This window comes from Accipiter gentilis, chromosome 6, assembly GCF_929443795.1.
Source record: "Accipiter gentilis chromosome 6, bAccGen1.1, whole genome shotgun sequence".
Lineage (NCBI taxonomy): Eukaryota > Metazoa > Chordata > Aves > Accipitriformes > Accipitridae > Astur > Astur gentilis.
In genome coordinates, this window is record NC_064885.1 from 2,175,441 (window position 1) to 2,202,061 (window position 26,621).

General features: G+C 59.4%; 1 protein-coding gene across 2 annotated transcripts; it reads left to right on the forward strand.

Annotated features, from left to right (window-relative positions):
* The first annotated feature begins 394 nt into the window (after nucleotides 1-394).
* Nucleotides 395-23,933, forward strand: HNF1B (HNF1 homeobox B). Of its 2 annotated transcripts, none has more exons than XM_049802491.1 (9): nucleotides 395-735; nucleotides 5,764-5,963; nucleotides 7,320-7,584; nucleotides 8,092-8,333; nucleotides 16,022-16,185; nucleotides 19,236-19,368; nucleotides 19,491-19,682; nucleotides 20,438-20,556; nucleotides 23,447-23,933. In XM_049802491.1, the coding sequence occupies exons 1-9, from the start codon at nucleotides 395-397 to the stop codon at nucleotides 23,465-23,467; spliced, it is 1,677 nt and encodes a 558-aa protein (XP_049658448.1). In that variant the 3' UTR covers nucleotides 23,468-23,933. The 2 variants fall into 2 exon arrangements, with proteins under 2 accessions (XP_049658448.1, XP_049658449.1); XM_049802492.1 differs by having other exon boundaries at nucleotides 7,398-7,584.
* Nucleotides 23,934-26,621: the final 2,688 nt, after the last annotated feature.

Here is a 26,621-nt window from a genome sequence, read left to right on the forward strand (position 1 = left end):
GCGCGTCCCCAGCCCGGGACCGAGGGTGTCGTGTGTGTGTGTGTGTGCGTGTGTGTGCGTCCCCCGCCCCGACGGCAGCCGGGGCTCCCTCCGGCTCTCGGTAGAGCCGTCCCGTCCCGTCCCGTCCCGTCCCTCCGGGGCGTCCCGGCGACCGCGGGCAAAGTCCGCCCTTCGCTGGGCCGGGCCGGGGGCGCGGAGACCCGGGCGGCGGCCGGAGGAGAGGCCTAAGCCGGTGCTGATTTGCATAAGGTGTATATTTCCTAATGATGGCGGTCATGTCTCGGTAAAGGGCGGCCCGCAGCAGCCCGCCGGCCGGGGCGGAGCGGAGCGGCAGGGCGGGCGGGCGGGAGGCGCGGGGCGAGCGGCGGGGCTCTCCGCCGGCCCCCCGGGGAGGATGGTGTCCCAGCTGAGCGCCCTGCAACGGGAGCTCCTGGGCGCTTTGCTCAGCTCCGGAGCCACTAAAGAAGGCTTGATCCGCGCCCTGGAGGACATGGTGCCCGCCGCCGGTTTCGGCGTCAAGTTGGAGAGCCTGCCGCTCTCCCCCGGGGGACCGCCGCCCGACGGTAAGGCCGCCTTCCCGGCGTTGGCCAACGGGCACGGCAAGGGCAAGCTCTCCGGCGACGAGGGCTCGGAGGACGGCGACGATTTCGACACGCCGCTCATCCTCCGAGAGCTGCAGGCGCTCAACACCGAGGAGGCCATGGAGCAGCGGGCCGAGGTGGAGAGGATGATCAGGTACCGGCACCGCGATGGGGGTCCCGTCCCGTTCCGTGGCCCGTGTCTCCCCCCCCGCCCCCAGCAAGGCGCTCGGCCCGACGGCTCCGTCCCACCCGGTGCCCCCTGCCTGCCCCGCCGTTAGCGCCGGTGGCGGCCACCGGGATTCCGGGGCCGGGGGTACCGGGACGGTGGCAGCTCGGACCGGCCGGTGGCTCCCTCCGTACCGGGAGATAAAACATAAACTGTAACACGTGGAGCCCGGGGTGTTATTAATTTATTTCTATAAATCATCAACAGAAAGATACACAAAGGGCCGCGATTAGGGCGAGCGGAGCGGCGGGTTACTCATTGCCGAGGTTGTAAAAGCGGCCGGTGATGGGGGGGGGGGGGGGGAGAAAGGAGGAAACCCCCGACGGCGACGGGCTGGATGCGGCTCCGGGCCGAGCCGAGCCGGTCCCGGCCGTGCCGCGCTGCCGGTAGCGGAGCCGCCGTCGGGGCTCGGCGGAGCAGCCCCGGGCTCGGCGGGGACAGCCTGCCCCGGGCCCGTCGGGCGGGGGGGGGACACACACACACACACACATGGGGTCCCCTCCGTAGCCCGGGACAGGGGCAGCCGCCGGTTCTCCCGCAGCCCGGGGTGACGGTGGTTCCCCCGACAGCGCAACCGGGTGGGGAACCCCGCGGGAACGGCTCTGCGGGCGGCGGGGGCACCTCTGTGTGTGTGTGTCCCGTCCCCCCCCCCCCCCCCCCCCGTCTTCCAGGCCGCTTTGCACTGCAGTTTTTGTACCCGTCTCGGTGACCCAGCGGCACGCTGAGCGCGGCACTGATCCTGCCCGCTGGGCGCAGCCCCTCCGTGCGTGCCCGTACCCTCTCTGCCAAGCCGCAGAACCCGGGGGCAGCCCCAGTTTTTGCCCCCTAACAGCCCCGGTGCTTCGGCAGCGGCGTGCCAGGGCCCCGGCTGGCGATGGGAACGCCGCCACGGTCGGTGTGCGCAGAGCTCGGCTCCGGCTCTGTCCCGCGTACCGGCAGGGCAGAGGGTGCCTTTTTGGGGCTGGGGCTGGGCGGTGGCGCCCACGCCTGCCAAGGGGCTCGGCTGGGACGCGTTGGGTGCTGAAGAGGCTCCGGGCGAGGGAGAAATCACGGCAGGCCTTTTCCGCTGGGTTCCTGCCCCTCCTGCAAAGCACCGTGCCCTGCACCTCCGGGTGCTCCTGCGGGTCCCCAGTCCTCCCCTCTTGCTGGCTGCGCCCGTCCCCGGGGGTGCCCGGGGTGGCGGTGGGGGTGCAGAGAAGGCTCAGCCCCAGAATCGCCACGCTCCCACAGGCGTTTCCGTGCAAAGTTTGCCTTTGGTGCAAACAAGAGCAGGCACATGTCCCTGAGGAGCCTTTGCAAAGGGCTCGTGTTTGCTCTAAGAGAGGCCTTTGTACTTGGAGAGGGAGTCGGGAACCATTTATTGCAGCCACGCACGGGGGCTAAACCCCCTCTGCTCCCGGCTCCCCCGGCGTCAGCGCCCTGACCCCAGGGCCGGCTCGGGCTATTCCCGCATCCCTGTGGGTGCTCAGCCCCACAGGCTCCTTTTGGGACTGCGGCGCAGGCTCGGCTGCCCACCCGCAGCGGTGGGTGCGAGTTGCCCGTCGCGGTGCCGCGCTCCACGGCACCGTTCGCCCCGAGCGGCTCGTGGTACCCAAAGGGCTCCGGCCGATGCGGGTGGGAGAGGGCCGGCTGGCCCCGACGCTGGCACGATGTTTTCTCGCAGAGCCCGGCCGGAGGGGTGCCGGCGGCACGAAGAGCCCGACTCCGGGGCGAGACGCCCTGCGACTCCCTCCCTGCCCCTGCGTCCCAACCGCCGGGGCTCACCCAGACCCCGCTCCGGCAAATAATAGGTCCCAGGGAGCACCCAGATCCCGTGGGCCTGGGGACCGCGGGAAAGCCATCCGGTCGGAGATGCCCCAAAGCCGCTCCGAAAGGTGTGGGGAGCAGCGGGCGCAGCACACCTCCCCATGCAGATTCCCTGTGTGCACAGGGAGATGCAGATTAGATAGATCGTTTCTGTAGGGAGCCGGGTTTATAATCCATCTGTATAAATTCTTGGCATATTTCGCCGAGGATGTGGAGTGTATTTACCTGTTTTCAAGGCTGACAAAGGGGGTGAGCGGGTCCGGGGATCCCTGGGGAGAGGGACAGGCTTTGCCCCCCCACCTGCGCGTGAGGCTGGGGTGGGAAATGCCTCTTTCTCGGTCAGCATTGGCGGCCGGGCTTCATCGGGGTTAAGTTTGTGCGAGAAAAAACCACCTTTCCTTAATTTTGGTGGAGAAGGACCGCGGAGCCGGGGCTATAAACTGATTTTCCAGTATTACAAGGCACTCCTGGGTTGGGTTGGGTGTGTTGTTTTTTTTTTTTCATGTAAAGCCCCGGTGTAGATTGGACAATTAATGGATTTTTTTCATTTTGGTGACAGAACCAAAAAAAAAAAAAAGAGCTTGTGTTGAATCAAAAGGTTTTCCTCTGTGGCTTTTTAGGTTAACCAAAAAAGAAAAAAAAAAAAAAAAAAAGGCCAAACACTCAAAGGTTTCATTTTGGGTCAAGTTGAAACAAAATGTTTGGGTTTGGCTTCAGGTTGTTTAACCCTTTTGAATATGGTCAAGTTGACTGGTAAAGAAATATCACTGCTCAGAAATTAAGAGCCAAGTAATTGTTTTGAAATGTGTAAGTGTGAAACACGCTGCAAATATCAAAGTGAAGCCTTTCTTAAAATAATAAAATGGAGGGAAACTCGGCGACTTTTTTCCTGATTCTCACATATTTTTTCCAGCCAAAACGCTGCCAAATTTTATTTAAATTCAGAAATCACATTTGTAACCCCCGAGTCACTTGTTTGACATTATACAAGTGTGCTCTGTTGCACTGGCTTGCGATTTAACTCTGGGAAGACTATGCCCTTGGCTCAGTTGTGAACCAAACTGCTATTAGAAATGATAATGAGCTCTGTTCCATTAACTTATTATTAATCAGTAATTAGTGGGATCAGTTAGGTGATACGAACCGCTCGTGACAAAAGTCCGCCTGAGCCCCTCGGCTCGCGCACGGCGAGAGGCACGGCGGCCGGCGGGCTTTGCCCTGCTTCGCCGGGAAGGAGCGTGCGGAGGAGAGCTGCGGTGGAAGGACGTTTTCTTCGCATCCTTCTCGTCGGTTCCCACCTTCTCCTGGGGCAGCGCGAAGACCCGAGAACCGCGAGACCCCGTGTGCCGCGGCCATCCCCGCTCCTGGTGCCCACCGGCCGAGAAGTGCCCCCGCCTGCTGTCGGCACCCACGTTCGCTGCGGGGGCCGCTGAGCCCCGTGGCCATGAGTTTTGGGGGCAGGAGACGGCTTTTCTGTTTGCATCGTGGCTTAACCCAGTCTGGGGTCCGGGCCGTTGGGAAAAACGGAGTCAGCGTCTCCGCGTGCCCGTGCGTACGTACAGCTCCGCAGGTCCGCGGTGCCGTGCGCCCATCGCCGGAGAGAGGACGCCATATATACGGTGGGCTTCCCCTGCCCGGAGGATGCAGGATTTGGCACAGGGACAGTGTCTTTAGGAAGGCTCCGTGCCCTCCTTCCCGGGGTCTGACAAAGCCCCCGCCGCCGTCAGCGGGCTGGCCCTGGTCGGGTGCTTTTGCTTTGGATCCAACCAGCTTTGTTTTCACGCTGTATTCGGGACAAAAAGTAAGAAATCTAATTGTTGGTTGGCTGGGGTTTTTTTTTTTCCCCTTTGACAAGTTGAAGGATCCAAAATAAGTAATGAATTGGGAAAGCAGTCGGACGGTTATTCCAAGTGCAGCGTTAGAGTATTGCATTATTTGAGTGCATGACTGTGACCAGGTTCAGGCTCCACACCGATTTTTCAGCGTTGAAGCACTTCCTTTTCGTCCAGCGTCCTCCCATAGTGCAGAATGAGCCCAGGGGTCTTGAGTACAGCGAAAGCGTGTTGGCCTGTTCCCCTGCCGTCGCGGTTTGCTTTCGTTAGAGCTGAAGAACGCAGACAGCGTTTTGATTTTTGGCTGCAACTTTATTTGTTCCCTAGATTGGTGTCAGCTACCCCAAGGACACCAAAGCAATGCAGATTTAGGAAACAGTTATTTTACACCTGGATCCTGCAGCACCCGAATTCAAGTGTTGAAAAATATTCGAGAATGACTTAAAATTATTGTGGGGGAGCTGGTTTTGGTTTTCCGTTCAGAAACTTGCCTGGGTTTGACCTTCGCTTCTCAGCCTTCTGCGTATGGCCCGCGTGTGCGCTTCGCTGTTGTGGGAGCGTGGAAATAGGTTCTCTTTTAAAAGAATATTGTGATTTTTGGATAATTATCCCTGCGGGAATGGAAAGGAGAAGATGAAGCAGCAAGCGGGGTGGGTGGGATTCGGGGGCCATGTGGGGGTCCCCGCCAGCCAGCAGCAAGCCCGGGGGCATGGGGCACAGTGTGGGTACCGCGCCTGGGAGCAGGGGCAGGAAAAGCATCCTCGGCACCTCCACATGAGAGTTTTCTCTTTCTTCGGAGAAATATCCATAGGGGCTTCCCCTATCCACACGTACGTGTGTGTTTGTGTATCCCATTGTTGTGCGCGCGTGTCTTCAAAGGGAGAAATTGCAGTGAACGTAACGGCAGCAGTTAATGGATGGGCTGTGTTTAGAATAGAATAGAATAGACTGAATTTCTCCTTGAAGGATCTGGAGGGGCTTTACCAACATTAATGAGACCTCGATGTGTCCCGTCAGGACACCGGCATCCTCTTTACTTCTCCCTGCCTGGGCAAACAGCCTGGTGGGCATCCCCGGGGTGGCGGTGGCACGCCGTGAGCCCCCATCCTGCCAAGCCCTTGCCTCCCAGGGGCAGGACGGGGCTGTTTTGGGGGGCCAGGATGGCAGCTGGGGAAAGACGTAAGCTCAGGGGATCTTGTGCCCTTCTGAAACAGGTTTCAGAGTAATAATAATGGGTTTCCACCGTGGCAAGAAGCAAATAGCGGGGTGCTTTTCCCATGCCAGGAGAGATTAACCCTTCGTTTCCCCTCCCCTCCAGCGAGGACCCGTGGCGGGCGGCGAAGATGATCAAGGGGTACATGCAGCAGCACAACATCCCGCAGCGGGAGGTGGTGGACGTCACCGGCCTCAACCAGTCGCACCTCTCCCAGCACCTCAACAAGGGCACCCCCATGAAGACGCAGAAGAGAGCCGCCCTCTACACGTGGTACGTCCGCAAGCAGCGGGAGATCCTCCGGCGTAAGTACCCGCGCCAGCGCTCGCCTTTCGGGGCTCGCCAGGGTCGGGGTTGGGGGGAGTGCCGTGGGGGAGAGGGGGTCCCCGCATCCCCCTCCTGCCTGCGGGTACCCGGGATGTCCGGCGGAGGACGAGGAGCAGGCCCCCTGCCCTCTTCCCTCGCAGAGTCCCCCAGACCCAGGCTGCCCGGCATCTTCCTCGAAACGGTTTTACAAGTAAAATGAATTTAAGGCGCGGGAAAACTGGGTGAGAGCTCCTCTTGGTCAGAGGAATGCTGTGCGAGTCCCCCCCAGGCCCATCTACGCAGCCAAGTTTCTGTATGTTTATATTCATTAGAGCTGGGAAAGCAATTAATGATTACACACAATTAGATGCCTTTCCCACCTCTGCCCCCTTTTCCTCTCTGTTTCTCAAGACTGCTCGTTTTCTGCAACTACTTGCAAAAAAAGTAAAGAGAGAGAAAAGAAAAAAAATCTGCAAGTTGCTCCTGCTTGTAGCATGGTCCCGGGGCAGTCCGTGCTATTAAAAGGCAGGTGATTTTGACCAAGTACACAGACTCTTGCTTTTGTGCACCTCTCCCACCGACCCTTGCTCCGAAGCAGCCCCGTTTTTCGGCAAGCAACAGGTTGGGGCACTGACACCCCCCCTTAAAAGGGCTCTGCCCCCCTCCTCCAGAAGGATGCAATATCTAGCGGATGGGAAGTGCAGAAGAGAGTTTAGCACCAAATACCATTGCTTTGAAAACACACCTCGAGACGTTAGAGCAAACAGAGCCTGCTCCAGCCTTGCCCTGCGTTTCCCCCTCGTCGCGGGGGGGAAAAGCCATTATAAAAAGAGGGAGAATTCTCCCGCAAAACTGAGAATAATAAAACCCTCCCATTAATCTCCCTTTAACTGCCGCTGTGACAAGCGCCGGGTCCGAGGCGGGACGCCGGGGAAGGTCACCTCTGGTGCCTGCCTGCTGGGACGGGAGCGGGAGCCGGAGGGGAGCTCTGGGCGAGCAGGGAGAGGCAACCTTGCGCGGGGCTTTGCAGTCCTCCTGCCTGGCTCCCGGCTTGCAAAAATCCTCCCGAAACAAGCGCACGCTGGCAGAGACCCTGCCCGCGGATATGCACGTGCCTCCCCGTGAAACGCCGTTCCCGAGGGATGGCAATAACTCCCTCGCTGGCGTGCAAGGCTTCCCTGGGGTGGGTGGTGGGGAGCACCCGGCTTGCTCCAAAGCGTGCCGGGGCCGTGGGTTTGGGGTTCTTTTGGGAGGGGACATGGGAGGGGGGGGGGGGGGGCGGGCCGCCTCCGCGCGGGACGGTGACTCCGAGCGGCGGCTATAGGCCAGCTCACGTCTGCTCCTTTCTCTTTCAGAATTCAACCAGACAGTCCAGGGTTGTGGAAATATGACAGACAAAAGCAGTCAGGATCAGCTGCTGTTTCTCTTTCCAGAGTTCAATCAGCAGAACCAGGGGGCCGCCCAGCTCGACGACGCCTGCTCCGAAACCCCCAGCAAGAAGATGCGTCGCAATCGGTTCAAGTGGGGGCCGGCCTCCCAGCAAATCTTGTACCAAGCCTACGACCGCCAAAAGAACCCCAGCAAGGAGGAGCGTGAGGCTCTGGTGGAGGAGTGCAACAGGTAAAGGCTGTCCCGTGCCGCCCGCCGCCTCCTCGCCCGCCCCGCAGCCTTTCTTCCAAAAACTGCGTGCGATGCTGGGCTCCCGACCCGCAGCCCTGGCCGCCGGCTCTTGGCAAGGCTTTGCTGAGCTGCCTGGCCAATTCTTGCCTTGTTTTCCCAACCTGGATGTCATCCAGGGCCGAGCGAGCTCCGCGCTGGGGCGGGGATGTTGCAGGGATGCCACGGGGATGTTGCAGGGATGCCACGGGAACGTTGCAAGGATGCCACAGGGATGCTGTGGGGATGCTACAGGGATGCCGCTGGGATGCTGCAGCGTTACAGCAATATCAGAGGGAGGGGGGATGGCTTTTACAGCACAGATGTAGTTGGAAAGAGCAGGCGGGCTTTTAGGAAGGGCTTAAACGTCCCCAGATTCACCTGTCCTCCCGAGGCCGCCTGCCCGGTGGCGCTGGCAGAGCCCCCCCGCCCCCAGCACCCTTGTTCCAACGTGTCCCCTTGCACGCACAGGGCCGAGTGTCTGCAGCGAGGGGTGTCTCCCTCCAAGGCGCACGGGCTCGGCTCCAACCTGGTGACGGAGGTCCGCGTCTACAACTGGTTTGCCAACCGGCGGAAGGAGGAGGCTTTCCGCCAGAAGTTGGCCATGGACGCCTACAGCTCGGGCCAGCCCCCGCACAGCATGAACCTGCTGCTGTCCCACGGTTCCCCTCACCACAACCAGCCCAGCGCCTCGCCACCCAGCAAAATGCCAGGTAAGCCCCTCGCCGAGGATGCTCGGGCGGCAGCGGCGGCGGAGCGGTTGCAGCGCTGGCTCCCGTTTCTGCCGCAGAAAGGGGTGCTGAGCCCTGGGGGTCGTGCCTGGGAAGCTTTTCGGGGTGGTGGTGGGGGGAAAGATGGTCAGCCTGGTCCCTGCTGCAGCATCGAGGTGGGATGGCGGTGGGGAGAAGAGCGAGCGCTGTCGCTGCGGTGTTAAGGCCTGCCGAGCCACACGGCAGGGGCTGGGTTTCCATCCTGCTGAGGATAAATTGGCGTTTGCTTGGTTGGTTTCATTCACCGGAGTCCCCGTGTGGGCTGGGCTGGGCAGGGGAAGGCTGTGCCCGCCCTGCTCCGCGCCTGACGTATCGATGCTGGGGGCCTTGAGATGCAGCCCGCTGGTTTCGGGGGGGGGTGTGTGTGTGTGTGTGTGGATGCGCAGGCGATGCCGCAAAGCCCGTAGGAAGACGTGGCAGCGTGTCCTGGAGCTGACCCAGGCTGGGTGCATGGTGCTGCACCGTCCCCGTGCTGGAGCAGAAGGAGGTGGCTGAAGAAAAGTGCTTGCGGGGTGCAGGGCTCACCCCAACCTCCACCTTTCCACACCGCCGTCCGGCCCCGTCGTGCATAGCGAGGAGCCGGCTGGGGAGAGCAGACCCGCCGAAAATTCCCGGCGGATTTAAGCGGGAGATAACGCTGCTGGGGAGGGGGCTGCGTGCCCGGGGAAGGCTTAATCGGGGCGGGTGGGGGTGGCGTGGCGTGGGGCGAGAGGCATTGTTGGGAGAACAATCCCCATTGTCCCCTTACCTGCCCTCTGCGGCCAACGCGCCGGCCCCCGGCAGGCAGGAGCGGGCGCTCGGCGGCGGGGGGTCGGCGTGGGGGCTGCGTCCCAACCGCCCCACGTTCCCCCCTCGGCCACGGCACCGGCACCGGCACAGCCCGGCCGGGGAGGTTAAAACCAGCCGCCTCTTCGAAATGACCCTGCCTGGCTCGTTCCGCACACCCAGCTGGTTACAAAAGCAAATTAAAAGAAACTCTCCGTGTGGCGGAGAGTCCCTGCGGGAAGGGCAAGGTGCCTGGGGAAAGGAGGCTGAGAGCCGGGGACGGTGCCAGTCCACGGCTGGACGTCGGTCCTCGGGCGTTAGCGAGCGAGGGCAGCCCCCAAATTGGTACCCGGGGGACGCACCAGCCCCGGGGTGGCTGGGGGGGTCCGCAGCATCCGACCCAGCTCCCGGCCGCGGGAGGGACAGGCAGCATCCGACCCAGCTCTCGGGTACCGCTCTCCCCGTAGGGCCGGCCGGCGGTGACCAAAATGTGACCCTGCCCCAGGAATGCCCCGCACAATGGCGGGGGACAGGGAGGACGTTTGCCCTCCTGTCACCGGCTGATTGCTTACAAGGTGCCCTACAAGCACATTGTCAGCAAAATCAGCTGTTTTCAGTGTCGGCCGGCGGGCTTTACAATACCCCACCAGCATGCAGCCCCGCGTTGTCATGGCGTTGTCCTCCCCGTGCATGCTTAATTGACAATTAAGCCGGGGCTTTGAACGAACCCCGCTGCCTTTGATGTGCCCCGATCCTGCCAGCGCGCATGCAGGCACCCCACGAGAGCCTTTGTTTTCTTCTATTAGGGGACGGCAATTACAGTAACCGCGGGCATTTATCTCGGGGCTGGAGGGCCGTTAAGCCCCAACCTTTATTTTCCCGTCGGAGCAGTGGCCAGCAGGAGCCGGCCGCGGCTATAGGGCCGATGACAGCCCATTCGGAGGGGCTTTTGAGCAGGGCAGGAGTGATGGCCGCGGCGAAGGGCCCCTCCGGAGGGGTCAGGAGGGCTCGGCCGCGGGAATTTGTTGGCGGCCGGCGGTCGTATCCGTCGGCCTTGCCGAGGAGACGGTCACGGCGAGGACCGCCGTGAGGTTCTGAGGCTGGTTTGGGGCTGACGGGCAAGGATGCGGAGCTCGGCCACCATCGCTTCGGGGTCGCTCGGGCCAAAGCCTGGTCCGGCAGGCTTGCAGCTCCCAAAACCGTCGCCGGGTCCCTCGCTGCTTAAACCTCTTCCAAGAGATGTTTGGGGACCCGCCGCCTCAGCGGGGTGCGGGGCAGCGCTGGCGGGGCTGCCTGGCTGACCCCATCCGGGGTTGGCCATGCTGGGATTTGAACTGCCCTTGCACCGCGTGGCGGTGGCGGCGGCCGGAGCCCTCAATGCCTTTAACAGCTTAATGACGGCGCTGGGACGCTGCCCGCATCCCACCCCTGCGCGGCCCCCGTCCCCCCACCCCCCCGCTCCCCGTGACATCCCCCGTCAGGAAACGATGGGGCTGGCGGCGCGGGGGCAGCTGCAAAATCCCTCCCGTGCCCGCAGACAAAGAGGGACCGCCTGCTCCTCGGGACGTCGATGGGGTCTTGCGAAAGGGCGTAATGACGGCCGGGCAGGGATAAGAGCTGTAAAAGTCAAACATCCTCCCGGCCTCCTCTTGGGGACCCATCTGTCAAGCCTAAAGCTGTAGTTTTTAACTATTTGGAGGTAAATACTTAAAGCCAATCTATCTCAGAGGCTTCTCTCAGACTCTGGACTTTTCCCTTCCTATGGGGTATTATCAGCGATCTTGGTTCCCTGTTTGATTTGAAGGTCACTCGGGGCTTTATCTCGGTGCCATGCCGTAGACTCTGGCTTATGCCATTTTTATCTTCAAGAGCCCTGAAGACAATCAGCGCATTGATGAGATTAGGTGACGCACCGCCCCGCTCGCCAGCCGCCCCCCGCCTCCCACCCTGCATACAAAGGGCCGGCCGGCGTCCGTCGGACCCTGCAAAACCCCGTCCCGGCGGCCGGGGGTCACAGCATCGCCTCCAGCCCGTCCCGGGGGGTCCTGCACCGAAAGGTGGTCGAGGCGTCCATCCGTCTGTCCAGCAGTAGCTACGCTGCAGTATCGGAGCGATATCTGAGCAATCATGTATATACACACACACAGGCAGATAGATAGATAGATATGAAAGTGCATTATTTATATATATTTTTAGATAGCTCTATAGATGCAGATAACAAACATAAAAATAACCCAGTACAACCCCTGAGATTCTTCCTAAACCCCAGGGGCAGTTTAAGTGTTTTAACTTTTTCTTAAAGAAGAGCCCGTCAATAAACCCGCAGTCCAGAGGTTCTTCAATTTATATCTGGATCCTACGTGTTGTTCCTTGGGGTATGTGCCGATTCTGAGCGAGGACCCGGTGCCAGCGGTCATAATATTTTACTGTTGGGCGCATTGTGGGGCTCGGTAGGTACAGTGCGCTGTTAGGAGCTTTCCCCGGTTTTATGGGGGGTAATTAGAACTTTATGACAGCAGCGAAATGGGAGGGTCCAGTCCCCATAAACAGGTTTATAATGGATATAAACTATGCACCTCGGTAACTTAGCAAGATTAACACTTTAGGGACAATTTGAGTGGCAGCCCAAAAATCGGAGCTGCCCTCGGCGCTGCCTGGACCCGTCTTTGGGAGGGTGAAACGGTCCCATCACCGCCCCGGCTGCTTCCATGATGTCAATAGGTGCAGCATCGCCGAGTCCAGCACGACCCCAAAAATGACACTTTGCCTTTCTCGCCCCGCTGCCGGGCTCCCGGTCCACGCCGGCGGTTGCATCGCCGTGGGTCGGGCAGAGCCGGGGCCGAATCCCTGCCGCTGCCTGAGTCATCGGTGACCAAGCGCATAGCGTGGCCGGGTCCGTTTTGGGGTTGGGCATTGCCGGCGATTTGCAGGATGTTTGCGAAGCTCCAGGCAAAACCGCAGCCTGGTGCTGGGCGAGCGGCGGGCGCTGCTGCCGGAGGAGGTCAGGATGTGCCGTGTGGTGGCAGCGTGGGAAATACAGTTAAAAGTACAGTGATTTTTTTTATTTTTTTTTTTAAAAGTACAATTTAATCATAACAATATGACTTAAAGCAGGGGAGAACCAAGCTGCTTCACTAGACTCAAGGCTGATGTGTACCTAGAAAATGACACAACCCTGCGATGAAAATAGCAAAGATGTGGATTGCTGCCCTAAACCCTCCCATTGCTCTCCCCACCCCAAAAGCCAGGTCGGGAGAATGGGTCTGGCACCCCTGAGAAGCCGGGGGGGGGGGCTGGCTGCAGAAAGCTGTGGGTGCACAGGCCCCCCCCCCCCCCCCCCTGTGTCCTGGGGGCCGTCCCGCTGCCCGTCCCCATCGGCTGAAACACAGGGTTAAGGCTCTGGGAGCCGGACCCCGCGGCTTGTCTGGAAACATGGGAAAGCAGTAAAACATTTCACGGGCAGTGCAGCTCAGGGGCCACACAATAGCCAGGTCCCATAAACAGACTTTTATATTATGGCTGTAGCTCCAGTTAAAAAAAAAAAAAAAGGAGCCTTAACGAGGGCAGGCTCCGCGGCCAGGTCCCTTCCCGGTGATCCCCATCCAGGCTCCGCTCTTGGGCGGCTGCGGGGAGAGGTCGAGGAGGAATAAATCTCTTTGCACGGGGGCTGCTTCCAGCTGCGGAGGCGCGGAGCGACGGGAGAACAGTGGCATCAAGCTTCAGTGGCCGTCTGAGCCCCTGCTCTTAAGCCCTGGACCACAGACCCCCCCGGCTCGCTCCGGGAGGAAACCTTCATATCCTGGCGTAAATCGCCGGAGCCGTCCCCGTGCATTCATGCCGGCTGGTGGGGTCTCATGGGGGGGTCCCACGGCGGGGGTGAGCGGTCGCGCTGCCGGGGCACGGCTGGCTGCTGGGGCTTGGCACTCCCTGCGATGGCAGATCCCGGCGAGGGTTTGCCGGGGAGCCGGGAAAGCCGGAGCAGGGGTTGCCTGCCCTGCGGCAGCACGCCGCGTCCTGGCGTTGTGCAGAACGGGGTCCTGCTCCTGTAAGAGATAAAGCCCAAAAGCAGGGAAAGGGGGCGGGGGGGGGGGGGGGCAGCAAGGTGGCTGGGTGTGCTTGGGGATAGCCTGGAAGCGGCTATTGCCCAGGGAGATGCTTTAGGCTAGGCTGGGCTGGAGCTCGCCGCGTTCGCTGGGAACGGGGAGCTCGGAGGAAAGGTACCCACCACCATTGTGGAGGTCTCTTTGTTATAGCAGTGGTGACAGCAACAGCAATGATGCCTTGTGGTGGTTTCCCAATATTAATTATCTAATCTGCCCAAATCCAACCCAACCTTGAGGGCATACAAATAACAATAATACCCGTCGCGTTCTCGGAATGGGAAAAACCCAAGCCAGGATAGTTGGTGGCTTCCTCAAGGTCTGCAAGGTAGCCGTGGAAGAAGATATTTACCCTGCCCAGCGAGCGGTTTCTGGGCAGACCCAGGTGCCCACAGGCTTTGGGGACACAGGACCCCCCCCACCAGCACAGCCCCTGCCTCTGCAGGAGCGGGGGGTCTTCTGTGGGGCCGGACGGTGGCAGCGCTGCCGCCATCCCCGGAGCCCGACCTCGCGCTCCTTGGGAGAGTTAATCTTCATCAAGACTCGGAGCCTTCAGTGGTTTTATCTAGAGACCTAAAATCTCAGTCACCAGACTATCTGAAAATCTCAGCGTTGGTTATTGTTTCTCAAACAATAGTCTTGTCCTTAGGATTGCAAGGAAAAGCTTAAAAATCAGCTTTTAACATCTCGTCTGTTTTTAAAGACAACTTCATAATTCTGAGCGTCTTGGCTCGTACGTTACAAGCATCCTCAGCTGGGTAAAGCCTGATTTTGGGGATTAAAATGTTGTTTGGTGGGTTTTTTTCATACTGAAAGCCTCACCAAACCCAAAAGAGATTGACGACTGAGCAGGAAACTCTGACTTTCTTTCCAATAGGAGCCGCCTGTGCTCCTCGTCTATCTTTAAGATCACGCTCAGAAGAAAGGGCTTTATTTTATCTCCCCTCCCATTGTTTAACCAGCGCTGCAGGATCTCAGACCGGCAGCGGCTGAAGCACACTCTGCACGAGGCCGGGACCGCAGGGAAGAATGTGTGTGACAGTGCCCTGGTTGAGTAATGTTTACCCTGTTCATGGCAGGGACGTCCACTCGGACCGGCAAATATCCACCTGCCAGAGGACATTCTTTTATTATCAGGGATAAAAGGGGTTTGCTGGGAAATGATCAGGAACCAGACATCGTGGGGAGATTCCTATCTGTGGGATGTGTTTAACCAGCTGATGGGGAAAATTCGCAGGGAATTGAAGAGTGACTTTGACGTGGTTTTGGTGGAGGGCGCAGGTCGCCGTCTGCGCTTTGGCAGATGCTTTTGGAGCTCGTGGAGATCTCCCAAACTCTAGTTATCGTTTCTTTCCTTTTCCCTGATTCAGAGATCTTTAGAGTAGCCCTTAGAGCATCCTTCGCTGAGCCAGCCTGCGTCAGCTCTTCCCCTTGGGCACCTGGGAGAAGGAGATCCCAAAATCCCAGGAGGAAGATCCTTTACCTGGGTGGGTTTTGTAGCTGGGGGTGTCTGTGCTGTGCCAGGACAGCCCAGAAGCCGCTGGTAACCTCCGCAAGCTGAACCTCTCCGGCTGGTGGTCATTTTGGGGGGGCCATCCCCAACACCCCTGTGCAGTGGCCGGGGGTCACGGGCGGACGATGCTCTTGGTGGTCTCGGTTGGGAGGGTGGCCTTTGCCACTGTGGTTTTCTTTCCCAGGAGAGCTGTGGGCTGTCCGTCCGTCCGTCCCCCGCTTCGATCCCAGCGCAGTTCAGTGAACCTGGCCGGGAACACGGTGCCGGACTCCTCGTAATAAATGGCTTTTTGCCGTAGTCGTCGAGGCAGCCTCGTAAAAGACGCTTTTGTTTCCCGTGGGTTTTCCTCAGTTAATTATTTGTGATCTGTAGATGCCTTTCCATGACACATGGCTGATCATATGGTTATCGGTGCAGGGTGTTTTAGCCAAATTAAATATATTTATATAGAAGATCCGTGCTCGAGCCAGGTTTCCCTCCTCGGCGGTTGGTGGGCTGCGGTCCGACTTGGAGGTTTGTGTGTGTCTGGTCCCTCGGTCTTCCTGCGCTAATCTGTTAATCATACACTTGTTGAGAGGAAGTCGAGGGGGAAATCGGATGCAGAAGGGCCTGAGAAAAAAGCGAGAGCCGTTGCTGTTCAGAGCTGGGCAGCGCTGGGCTGGCCGGGGGGCTGCGAGGAGCCGGGTGAGCCTCGCAGAGGGAAGAGCTGGAGGATGCAGAGTTGCTCCCCGGCGGCTCAGGACCCTCAGGCCGGTGTCCGAGAGCCACGGGGACGTGGCAGGAATTTGCACGATGGGTGCAAACTGTGCAAATTAAAGCAGAAGGGGTGCAGATGGGTGTCCAGGCTGTCGGCCCGGGTTGGGCTCCCTCGGGAGCAGCTCTTTCTGCCCCACGGCATTGGGGCCCGCGGGCAGCGTGGGGGCTGCGGCCCCAGTGGGTGCTCAGCATCCCTCACCGTAAACTTCTTGCTAATAATTTCAGCAGCCGGGCTTGGGGAGAAGCTGGGAAGCGGCACTGGAGGAAGGGAAATATCGTTCGGTGCTGTCCCTCCCATTTATCGTCCGAGGGTGTCGTTTAGGGGCTCGCGCGTCCGTTTGCGTCCTTGTGCCGAGCGAGCCGGCGAGGGGTGGTGGTGATGGGGGGGGGGGGGAGGTTCCCCCTTTTCAGGACCACTTTCAGAGGGGGTTGGCACAGCCGGGGCACTCTCGCTGGGGTGCCCATGGGTGATGCCAACGCCTGGCGGTGTTTTGCAGGGGTTCGGTACAGCCAGGCGGCAAGCGGAGAGGCGGCATCCTCCGGCACCATCAGCCACCACGGCAGCGGTGCCATGGTCACCAGCAGCCAGGCGGTCCTGCAGCAGGTCTCCCCGGCCAGCTTGGACCCGGGCCACGGTTTGCTCTCGCCCGACGGTAAAATGGTGAGTACACCTGGCCTATTGTGGCGGCGGCGCTGATAAGATAAGAGGGTCCAAGCGGGCAAAGCAAACACGCTTTCCCCCGGGGTTTCACACGCGGCCCGCGCCGAACAATGGGGCATTGTGGGGCCGGGGCCGCGGCGCGGGCGGGCGACCGTCCCCGTCACCCGCCTCAAAGGCGGCGTTTCGGCTCCCCGGCGGGCAATGGCGTGTTTTCCGAGCGCGGCCCATAAATCTGACGGAGCCCCGCTCTGAGTTTTTATCGATTGCGTGCCTTGCAGATGGAACGCGCGCTGGGTGGATCGCTGTTTGTTTTCTCCTGCCGACGGCACGGGTGTCGATAAAACGCTCGTTCGTTATTTTTACCCTACGCCCTCCCAAGTTTGGGGAGTTGCTGGGGAAGCGCTTTCCTTGCGAGCAGGGACCTCCTTGTCCCAAGGCATCGCCCAGGACATCTAACCCACTGGTCCCAGCTCCGTCCCCGGCGTTCCTGCCTCTCCCCGTCCCCTTCCCCGCTCGCCGGGGGCTCTGCTGCCGGGGCTTTGCTGGGCAGAAGCCGCAAACACCAGCGGTGGCAGGCAGCGGAGACGGGACATCGGCATCCCCGCCGGGTGCCCGATGACTTTCCCCGTGCTGGGCGCCGCGCGTCCGCTGCGAAAAAGGGGGTCGTGAACGCAGGGCTGGGGTTGGGTTTCCAATGCCCGAACGCTTGGGCTGCTCCTTTCCGTGGGCGCCTGGCTGGCGCGAAGCCCCTTTGGAGGAGGGCACGAAGGAGCGGGGCGAGGAGGGGGTGGCAGGGGGACGGGGCGAAGATGGGATGGGAGAGCGCAGCCCTTCCCCGGAGCAGGCTGGCGGAGGTTTGCGTGCGGCCGCCGCTCTTCCGGGAGGAGTGTTTTTTTTTTCCCCGATGAAAGCGAAAGTCAAACATGGCACTGGGCGGCCAAGCCCCGCTCGTCCCCAGTTTTCACTTCCATTTTCGGAGGGTTGGCCCTCCTGGGCCGTTGCGTCGGTGTCCTCGCAAAGCTGGGTGGCTGCAGAGGGGCTCGGCATCCCCTCCCTCGGCTCTGGCACCGTTTAATTTCGCCTTTCCTTCTGCTGCTGTCCGGCTCTGGTTTGTGAGGGTCTCCCTGCAGCCCCTCGCGCTCGGATGCTGACCCTGCAAAACCGAGCATCCCCTGCCAAGCAGGGGGGATATTGCAGAGCAAAACCCCGACCCTCCCAGCACGTTGCCTCTGCCCTGAACGCACCCGTATCTCCCCAGGGGTGTGTTGAGCCTTGTAACCCTCAGCCTCAAAGTCATAAAATGAGTCAGGAATAAAGGCAGCAGCAACAGCAAGCACCGAGCGCCCGGGGCGGGGGTCCGCCAGGACGAAGCGACGCGGAGTTCGGTGGCGGAGGCTGCCAGCAACCCCCCCCGCCAGCTCCTTTTGCAGGGGCCGTGTCTGAGGGGTGGGTTTGCCGGAGCGCAGGAAAGGACCCTCGGATGGGGCAGAGGGAGCTCACAGCGGCCGGGCAGCACGGGAGAAAACCAAAATGCAGCGGATTAGACTGGGAAAAGCGACCTGTTGAAACGCGGTAGGCAGAGGCGTGCGGCAGCAAAAGCCCTGCTGAATTATCCCTGCCGCACGGGCGTTGCGCAGCGCCGACTGGGACCACTTCGGCCCTCAGCAGCGTGTGGCTCTGCCAGCTTATCTCTGATCTTTAAGCAGGGCTAGCTAGTGCTTGCAAGTGATTTAATAAAAATATGCTGTAGGCTGTGGTTTCTAGTAAGTAAACATGTGCCTTTAATACCCCACATGAAACTAAAAGCTGCCAAGGAAGTTGCTGCATCTGAGGCAATCGATTTTTTTCAGGGCGGAGTGTTACTGAGGCTGCAGAAAGCTTTGGTGGTTCACTCTGTCGTGCTCCGGTGTTGCCCTTAGCCATGGTAGTGCCAGCCGGTATCCCCCGAGGGCCCGGTGTCTGGAGGGTCTTTTCCAGTCGTGCAGTCTCCGGAGGATTTCTTTTGGGTGCAGGGCTTTGGGTCTAAGCCCCCCGTGAAACAAGCCTGGGCTGCAGGCGAGCGGCGTGCACTTGCCGTGAGCTGTTTGACTTGTGCACCCAAGTGTGGCGTAACCTGGCCTTGAAGAGACTTTGAAAGTGGAAAATACCGGATCAGGAAATATGGGTCACTCCCAGGCTTTGGAATTTATTGATGGATTTGTTTCAGTTGCAGCGGGGCTATCTCCAACTCACATGTGCAAAATAAACAAGGTGCTCGGACTCGCGTCTAGAAGTATCGCACCTAAAGCCGCAAGGATGGCTCTGAATCGGGATCGGGGTTGTTCAGTGCAAGAGGTCTAGTTGGAGGGATTAGGAGAATGTGCGGCGACTAAAGAAATCGGGCAGTTAGCCCCCTGTTTGTCCTGGGGACCAGCTCCAGTCCTCTTGGCACACCCCAAGTGCCTTTGTGTGTCTGATCCCTAAACGCTGACCCGAAATCCCAGGAGCTGGCTCTGGCTGAGTGCACCCAGCTCACCTCACCAGTATCCTGCCCGTCTACAAAAGTGGTGGCTGAGATCATCACCCGTGAGGCCCTTTTTATCTGCTTTCTGTCTTTTTTTTTTTTTTTTTTTTTCCTAACTTCCCGAGTTTGTATTTCCCACTTCCTTCTACAACCATGGTTAGAAGTTAATGAGTGTTGAGAGTCCTCAGCTGTCCCCGACGGCAGGAACTTGGACTTGGGGGACGAAACGGCAAAGGCTCGGGATGTGCCGTGTCCTGGCACCGTGCTCCGGCGGAGCTGGAAGCCAGTGCCAGCAAGGTCCTTCACCGCTGCTGCTTCGCTATTCATTAACACGATGTTTGGGCATCCCAGCCGGGGTCTGCAGCCCCGGGGGGCGGTGGGAGCTGTGTGCGCCGAACCGAAGGTGCCCCAGCGAGGAGGGGGCTTTGCTGATACCCCCCCCTCCGATCTCCCGGCTGAAGCGGGTGGGCGGCAGGGGAGGGGGCCGGGGGGAGCCCCCCTTTGGCTGTGCCACTGACGGTGGTCGTCCCGCCTTGCTCCTTGGCAGATCTCCGTTTCGGGGGGCGGGCTGCCCCCGGTGAGCACCCTGACCAACATCCACAGCTTGTCGCACCACAACCCGCAGCAGTCCCAGAACCTCATCATGACGCCGCTCTCGGGAGTCATGGCCATCGCACAGAGTAAGCGCGCGCCCCGAGCTCACCCCCGCGTGGACCCCCCGCTCCCGCCACGGGGAAGGGGGGATGCTCTGCCCGCTCGCGCCAGCGCTGACGTCCCTGTTCTGCTCTCTCCTTCCTCCCAGGTCTGAACACCTCGCAGGCGCAGAGCGTACCCGTTATCAACAGCGTTGCCGGCAGCTTGGCAGCCCTACAGCCGGTCCAGTTCTCCCAGCAGCTCCACAGCCCGCACCAGCAGCCGCTGATGCAGCAGTCACCCAGCCATATGACGCAGCAGCCTTTTATGGCTACCGTGACTCAGCTGCAGAACTCGCACAGTAAGGGTCCGGGTGGTAGCTGCGAAGGGAAGGGCCCAGAAAATTACTTTAGGTGGAAAATAAGCTTTTGCGCTCTTCCTGCTCTCCCCTGCCCAAGCTTGCGCCCTTGGCTGCCGCCTTTCTCCCGCGGGTACCAGCCGGCGCGGCGACGCGAGCGGGATGCACGGCGCTGCGGGGTGGCCGCGTCCTGCCCCATCCTTTCCTTGCCCCGTGCCGTCCGCCGTGCTGCATCTCCCGTACGGCTCCGCTGCTGCCCCGCGGGTGGGATGCAGCACCCCCGCTCCAGCGTTTTGTACAAACTTTATTTTTCCTTCCATGTTCTTATCGCTAAAACACCTGCTTTGCCAAAGGAGGAGTCCGAGCCTTTTGTGCTCCCTGCAAAGCAAACGCTTCCCCGCTGCGTCCTGAAGGGATCTGGCTTTGCCCCCCCCCCCCCCCCGGCTCATCCATCATCCTGGCCCCAGCCCTGCTCCAGCACCCGTCTCTGCTGCAGAGGGGTTGCAGAGCTCCGGCATCTGAGCCCTTTAGCCCCCCCGGATTTCACTTGGCGAGCCGGGAGCTGAGAAAGTGGTGGCTTCGAGGCAGGCGGTGGTTTCTTCCCATGGCTTGTTTTATCTCTTTGACGCCTCCGCGACGCTCGTTCCCGCACAGCCCCCCTGCGACCTGCCGTAAGGCAGCGCTCGGCCGCTCTGCCCCGGCGCGAGGGCTCTGGGTGGCTTTTCCGTGACGGCCGCTTGTCTCCCTCCTCTCCGCAGTGTATGCGCACAAACAGGAGCCTCCCCAGTATTCCCACACCTCCCGCTTCCCCTCGGCGATGGTGGTGACGGATACCAGCAGCATCAGCACGCTGACCAATATGTCTTCCAGTAAGCAGGTAACGGCCGAGGGTGCGCTGGGGTGGGTGTGCGGAGATGGAGCGGGGCTGTTTCTCCACTGGAGACGGGGCCGGAGGAGGGTTTCGCAGAGACCCTGCATCCACATGGGCAGCGGAGGGTGAGCCTCAGGGCACCGAGAACCCCATCCCAGCCCCTTCACGGGCTCCGAAAATCCTGCTTGCAGAGCGATGGGGATTTGGGCGATGGTCTGACTGTGCTGGATGAAGACTTGTCTAACGCTTGGTGGTACTATCGGGGCCGTGCTCGTCCCTGGGGCAACTCCATCAGCGTGGGAACATCCTACTGGGGTACAAATTGGGCTGAGAAGGTCAGGACCAAGCGGGCTCTGCTGCCTTTTTGGCCAGGGCTGGAGTCGAGCGGAGGAGCCGATGCACCCCGACTTTCCCCAGCCAGTAAATCTTTATCATCTGGCCAGTGCCGGCGCAGGTGTAAGGCAGGACTTATCCTGGTTCAAATCAGGTGTGCGAGGCCTTACTCAGACAATAGTCCTTTTCTAAAAGCCAGCTCTGGGGACTGTGGGAAATATGTGGCCCTTATTGATTGCTAGATAAATAAGAGAGCCTTGAACTTGCATTCAGATAAACTTTCTTACCAAGGTTTGACAGGGGAGAGGAAAAAAATGTATGCAATGACCACAGAGTAAATACGGCATGGGATTGCTGGGAGACCCCCCCCCCCCCCACCCCGTGGATGCCCGGCAGGGGTCGAAGGAAGGAGCTGGGGCTGCAAAGAGGAGAAGTCAGGAGAGGGGCTGCCCCGGGGTGGGGGGTTTTGGGGTGCCCGGGAAGGGGGGATAAACGCCATCGCCCCCCGGCTCGGGTCGGGCTCCCGCGCTTTGTAGCGCTGGGGGTGACCATTTATCTGCGCCCGCTCATCTCGGTCCGGGAGGCGGTCAGGCACGGCCGCGTTCCTCGGGAGCACCATTTCCTCCGCACGGCTTTATCGGCCCATCTGGTGTGCGCTCAGCCCGAACTCCCCCTGATTAATTGTGCTCTCCCGCCACGGGCTGCCTTTGATGCCGGGCTGGCCGAAAGGAGCCCTGGGCATACAGGAAATATCCCTGGCAAAAAGATAGCGCCCGGCCATCCCCGCTGCCCGGCCGGGCGCTGCGATCAGCCTACCTTGACGCGGCGCTGCCCGGGGTGACGGGGGGCTCCCTCGGTTTTCTCCCTCCATCACGCTTTTGCGCTTTAATTAAAGCAGGAGGAGGTCTCGCGGCTCAGGAGGAGGGGGGACATCCGCTGCGGCGGATGGGTGCAAAATGCCAAAGGGGCACGCACCCACCTTGTCAGCCTCCCCGCCGTACGTGATGAACAAGCAGGGGTTGGTCTTGCAAGCACCAGGAGCAGGATCTGGCCCCTGACACGGGGCCGGAGCGGGCGCTGGGGTCGTGTGTGTCCCCCCAGTGCAGCATCCCAGCCCCTGGACCCTCTTTTCCCACCAACCATTCGACGTTCAAGCTAAAGCTGGAAAAATTTATCTTGGAACAACATTGATTTTTATTTTTTTTTCTCCGTGGTCACCCGTTTCGTTAGCAAGGGGCGAATGAAGTGCTACAGAGGCAGCACGGGGGGGGCCGTAAATGCTGCTGACCCCCCAAATGGCTCAAACGCCTAAATGTTTTTGGTGATTTGGGTTTCTGTCACTGACTGGGGCTAACAGGGGCCATCCCTTGGCTCCTCCATGCCTTGGCATGAGGCTGGCACTGCTGGGCACAAGGATGCCCGGCAGCGACGGGCTCCTCCGAGGTGGCCAAAAAGGGCAGGAGGGTCACTGGGATCCCCAGGGGAGTTGCACTTTTTGGAGCAAAGTTTGCTGGGCAAGGGCTGGGTGCTGCTGGTGGAGCGCACGGCTAAAGCCATGGGGTGCACAGCCCACGTGAAACCCCAAATTGGGGGGACACCCCCCCCCCCCCCCGCTGCTCCCTGAGCAACCCTGTCTTTGCAAGAAGAGAGGCATTCCCGTGCAAAACAAAGCCTCCGTCATTCCTCGGCGGCTCTTCTGCACCCCGCAGCCCCCATGCCAGATCCTGCAAATCCGCTCAGTGGCGAAGCCCGGCAGCTCCCGGTCCTGCCGGTGGGACGGAGGCTGGTCCCCCGCCACCGGCTCTCCCCTTGCAGCCCAATGCTGCGGATCGCTTATCAGATGTTGTTATTTAGACCTGGAAGGGGCAAATACCTCCCGGTTCCTTTGACGACGCTTGAGGCCGAGCCACCATTTTTATTACATTAGCAAACACCTGATAGCCACGGCCTGTCCCTAATGACATGTCACGGGAGGCTCCTGGCGTCTCCTTATCTCCACGTTACGATGTTTGCTGTGCGCTCCAGCCCACAAGGTCACCCACGGCTCCCGGCCCCCCACCCCACCGGTGACCAGGGTGACCCCGGGTGGGGGTCCCACCCTGAGGGATGGAGAAGGAACCGCTGCGGTGGGATGGATGCGGCGGTGGGGGCTGCTCAGCTCCTTCCCCGGAGGGGACAGCAGCGCTGGGAGACAGGGATGAGCGCAGCCCCCGGCCCCACTCCCACCGGAGCACAAGCTCCCACGCTCAGCCTCACGCCTGGCTGCTCTTGGCAGCACTGCCAGCCTGGGCACAAACAGGCCCTTTTTATTATTATTATTATTATTATTTTTGGGAGGGGGTGGCAATATCTGGCTCGGAAAGTATTTCCCCACTGCCTCCCCCTCGGCGGTGCTGGGAAGGGCTTGGGGCCAAGCAGGGCTTGTGCGGCACCACCAAGGTCCCGGGGTGGTACAGGAGGTGATGCCTCCAAATATTTTGCGATCCCACCAGAGAGTCCCCCGCAGCGCTGCCTTCACCTCCTGCCTGCCTGCCGGTCACTGTGTTGCTCTCTCCCTCCCCAGTGTCCCCTGCAAGCCTGGTGATGCTCCACACCTCGCTGCTTTTGCACATAGCAACGGGATCTTATTTTCCACAACATCCCGCCGGTGATCCGCACGCCGAGCTCGGGGAATCGCCAGAGTGAAGCCCAGTGCCGCAGCGAGGAGCCCATCAACCCGAAACAGAGCCGGAGGCTCGAGACTCCCCGTCGCCCTTCCGTGCCCCGCCGGGGACGAGCCCGGATTTATGGGGTGCCCACCTGGGACCGTGCCTCTCCTTCCCTCCACGCAGTATTTCCAAGACGTGTCTTGGGGATTTTTTTCTTAAGTATTTGCCTTCCAAGAGGCCGTTGGCTCTCCTGAAGAACTGGGAACAAGCTGTGCTGGGAACTGGCAGAAGGGGAAGATGGATAATATTTAAGTTATACTCCTCCGCCCGACGGACTGAGAGGGACTTGGGTCTGTTACTTAGCGTTTGGAAGGAGGAATCGCATGTGCTGTTGAACTGAGCCAATTAAACTGTAAATATAGGTGCAGTCTCATCCTCACCCTTCCCCACTCTTATACATAGAGATTTATATAAAATAAGTAAATTTTGTTCAATGGATGTAAACTACTGTAATTAAGTGCAATTCCCCCATCTGTATATATTGTTCCTGAATCTTCTCTCTCTCCCTTTTTTTTTTTTTTTTTTTGGTAAAGGTCAGAGTTGAGGATGGTTTTGGTTTTGTATTTCTCTTCTTCCTTTAAATGAGTTAATTCAAAGACCTGGGCCTAGGCAAGGATGCCGGTCAGGCAGCACCCGACTCTGCGCTGCGGGAGGACAGGCACACGCGTGTCCTCTGCACGGTGATGTCCATGTGAAGGAAGGGCACGGGGCAAGTCGAGCAGAGCCCTGGCAGGACCTGGACAGTCTGCGTGGGGACAACTGACGCTACGGAGATCTCAAGGCACTCTTCTGCTTTTGGGGACTCTGAGGTGTGGACTGGGGTGGGGTGGGGAAGTGCTCAGCAGCTCGGTCAACACATCCAGACCGCTGGGAAGCGTTCGGTATCGGCAGTTTTCAGGTGAGCCTGTAGCATGTGCTGCTACAGAGGTGAATGAGGCTGTAAGAAATTCTGGTGGGATCTTCCTCAAATGGGGTTCAGAGGCTGTCTCCCCTTTCTCCCCTCCCTGGGGCACGGGAGGGACCGAGTGCCCAGTTACTGCCTTGCTCCTGCCCAGTAAACAGCCAGTACCGGTGGGTTATTTTCCGCCGTTAGGAGGTTGATGATGAGCCTTGTTGGCTCCACCTTTACCAATAAACACGGTGTTCTCGTCCTCGTAGCGTCACCTCCAAGCTGCAGCTGGACGGACGGGCGCTGGGCTGCGATGTGAACGCGCCAGTCCACAGTCCCCGCCGGCTGCCTGCCTTGTCTCGCCTGGCAGCGGCTCTTGGAAGAAAAGCTTTGCAGCGAGATCTCCAGCTTGTGAATGAGCCCGCTTCTGCCGGTCCCAGCTGGGCATCTGCTGAGGACACCGGGCTCCACACCCTCTAGAGCCCTGAAGGGGTTTAGGTGCCCGAGTCCTACCTCCCAAAGCTGCAGAAGCTGTAAAAGTCATCGTCTCCCCTCCTGTGAGACACAAGCTCCTCCGTACCTGCTCCCCTTTGTAAATGGATCTAATGCTCTCCAGTTTTGCAAATTTTTCTTGAACTTTGCAGCATGTGCCAACTGCTGAGTGATTTGGAGAGCAGTAGAGGTGCCCATGGACAGATGACCGCTGCTAAAAAGAAGAACACTGGATGCTTTCTTTGGGGCAAGAAAGGCTGTTTTGCTCTGTGTTTGTACAATGTCTAGCGCAGTGGGACCCTAACCCTTGCTGGCACAGATAGGAGTTGCCCTACGGTGAATAAGTCATCACCAATTGGAGATCAATATTCAGAATGACATTTAATTTAATGTATACCATAATTAAATACCATTTCTTCTGAATCATTGCTGCGTGTGGTCTGTAAATTCCGCAGTCATCCTCTGCTGCGGTTTGGCAGACGTCGGTCCGGCAGGGACGCAGGCTGGTGGCAGGGGCCTGTCCCTCCTGCTGTCCCTTGCAGTGCTGATCTAAGTTTCTACCAGCCTGAACGTGGCGACTCAAGTGTTTCTTATGAAGCCCCAAGTATCAGCCAAAACCAGCAAGAGGCTCCAGGAGGTCCAGAGACCTGTGTCCTCACCCTCCTAATGATGCACTAATGATATGGCCCTTAGTCCAGCAGAGTTTACTCCTCATCCTCCGCTAACTTTAGCAGCCGAGTGTTAAGCAAACCAATTAGGAGCTGACTGCCAGACAAAGCCAAACCCCATCCGTTTTGGATACTGAGCCCGTGGGTCAGTAAAGCACGAGGGGGAGGCGGGAGGGTGTGCTGCGGTCGCTGTAAAGCTTTTGAAGATCTTTGATGGTGAAGAGCTAACATAGCTGAGTGACTCGGAGCACATCAGTAGGAAAGGGTGGCCCTTCTGAAGATGCAGTGCAGGGCTGTGGTTTTAATCACCTTCAAAAATGCCTGGTTTTGGTTTGGCACCCTTTTTTTTTTCATAAGTTGAGCATGGCCTGCTGTGGGAAAGGCTTTCAGAGCAGCAGTCTGGTGCTCACCTTTGTAGCCTGAGCAGGGCATCCTGATAGAAACCTTCCCACAGAGTTTGCTTCTGTGAATTTTAGCTACCCGAGACAAAAACTGGAAGTGCAAAACTGGAAAAGGATGGGAGGCATGAAGACTGCGTAGTCCCTTTCGTGCAGACTCGGAAGTGATGCACTCTTTTAGCAAAAGTTGGAGAGAAAAGATGCAGGTTTTATCCCAAGACCCCCCCATTTGCACCTTCCTGCTCAGCAAGTCCTTTTCAACACACCTGAATGCCAGGCTGAGCCCTTTTCAAATTCTGCTCCTAACTATTGCATTCCCACTAGTCAGGGTGGAAATTACTTGGATTCTTCTACTTATGCCAGTTACGTTTTGCTCTGTGGTTGGCTTGTGAAGCTAAGGGGGGGGGGGGTAAACTTTCCCCAGCTGATGCATATCCAGCATCAGGTTGAACTGGTCCTGCAGTGGAATGGGCAATCCAGTGGGAAGCAGAGGGGAGAAAGAGGCACTAGATAACCTGCCGTAGCTGCGCTGATGCTCCAAGGAGGAGGGGGGCAATGCATTTGGGGGCTTGATTTCTGCACC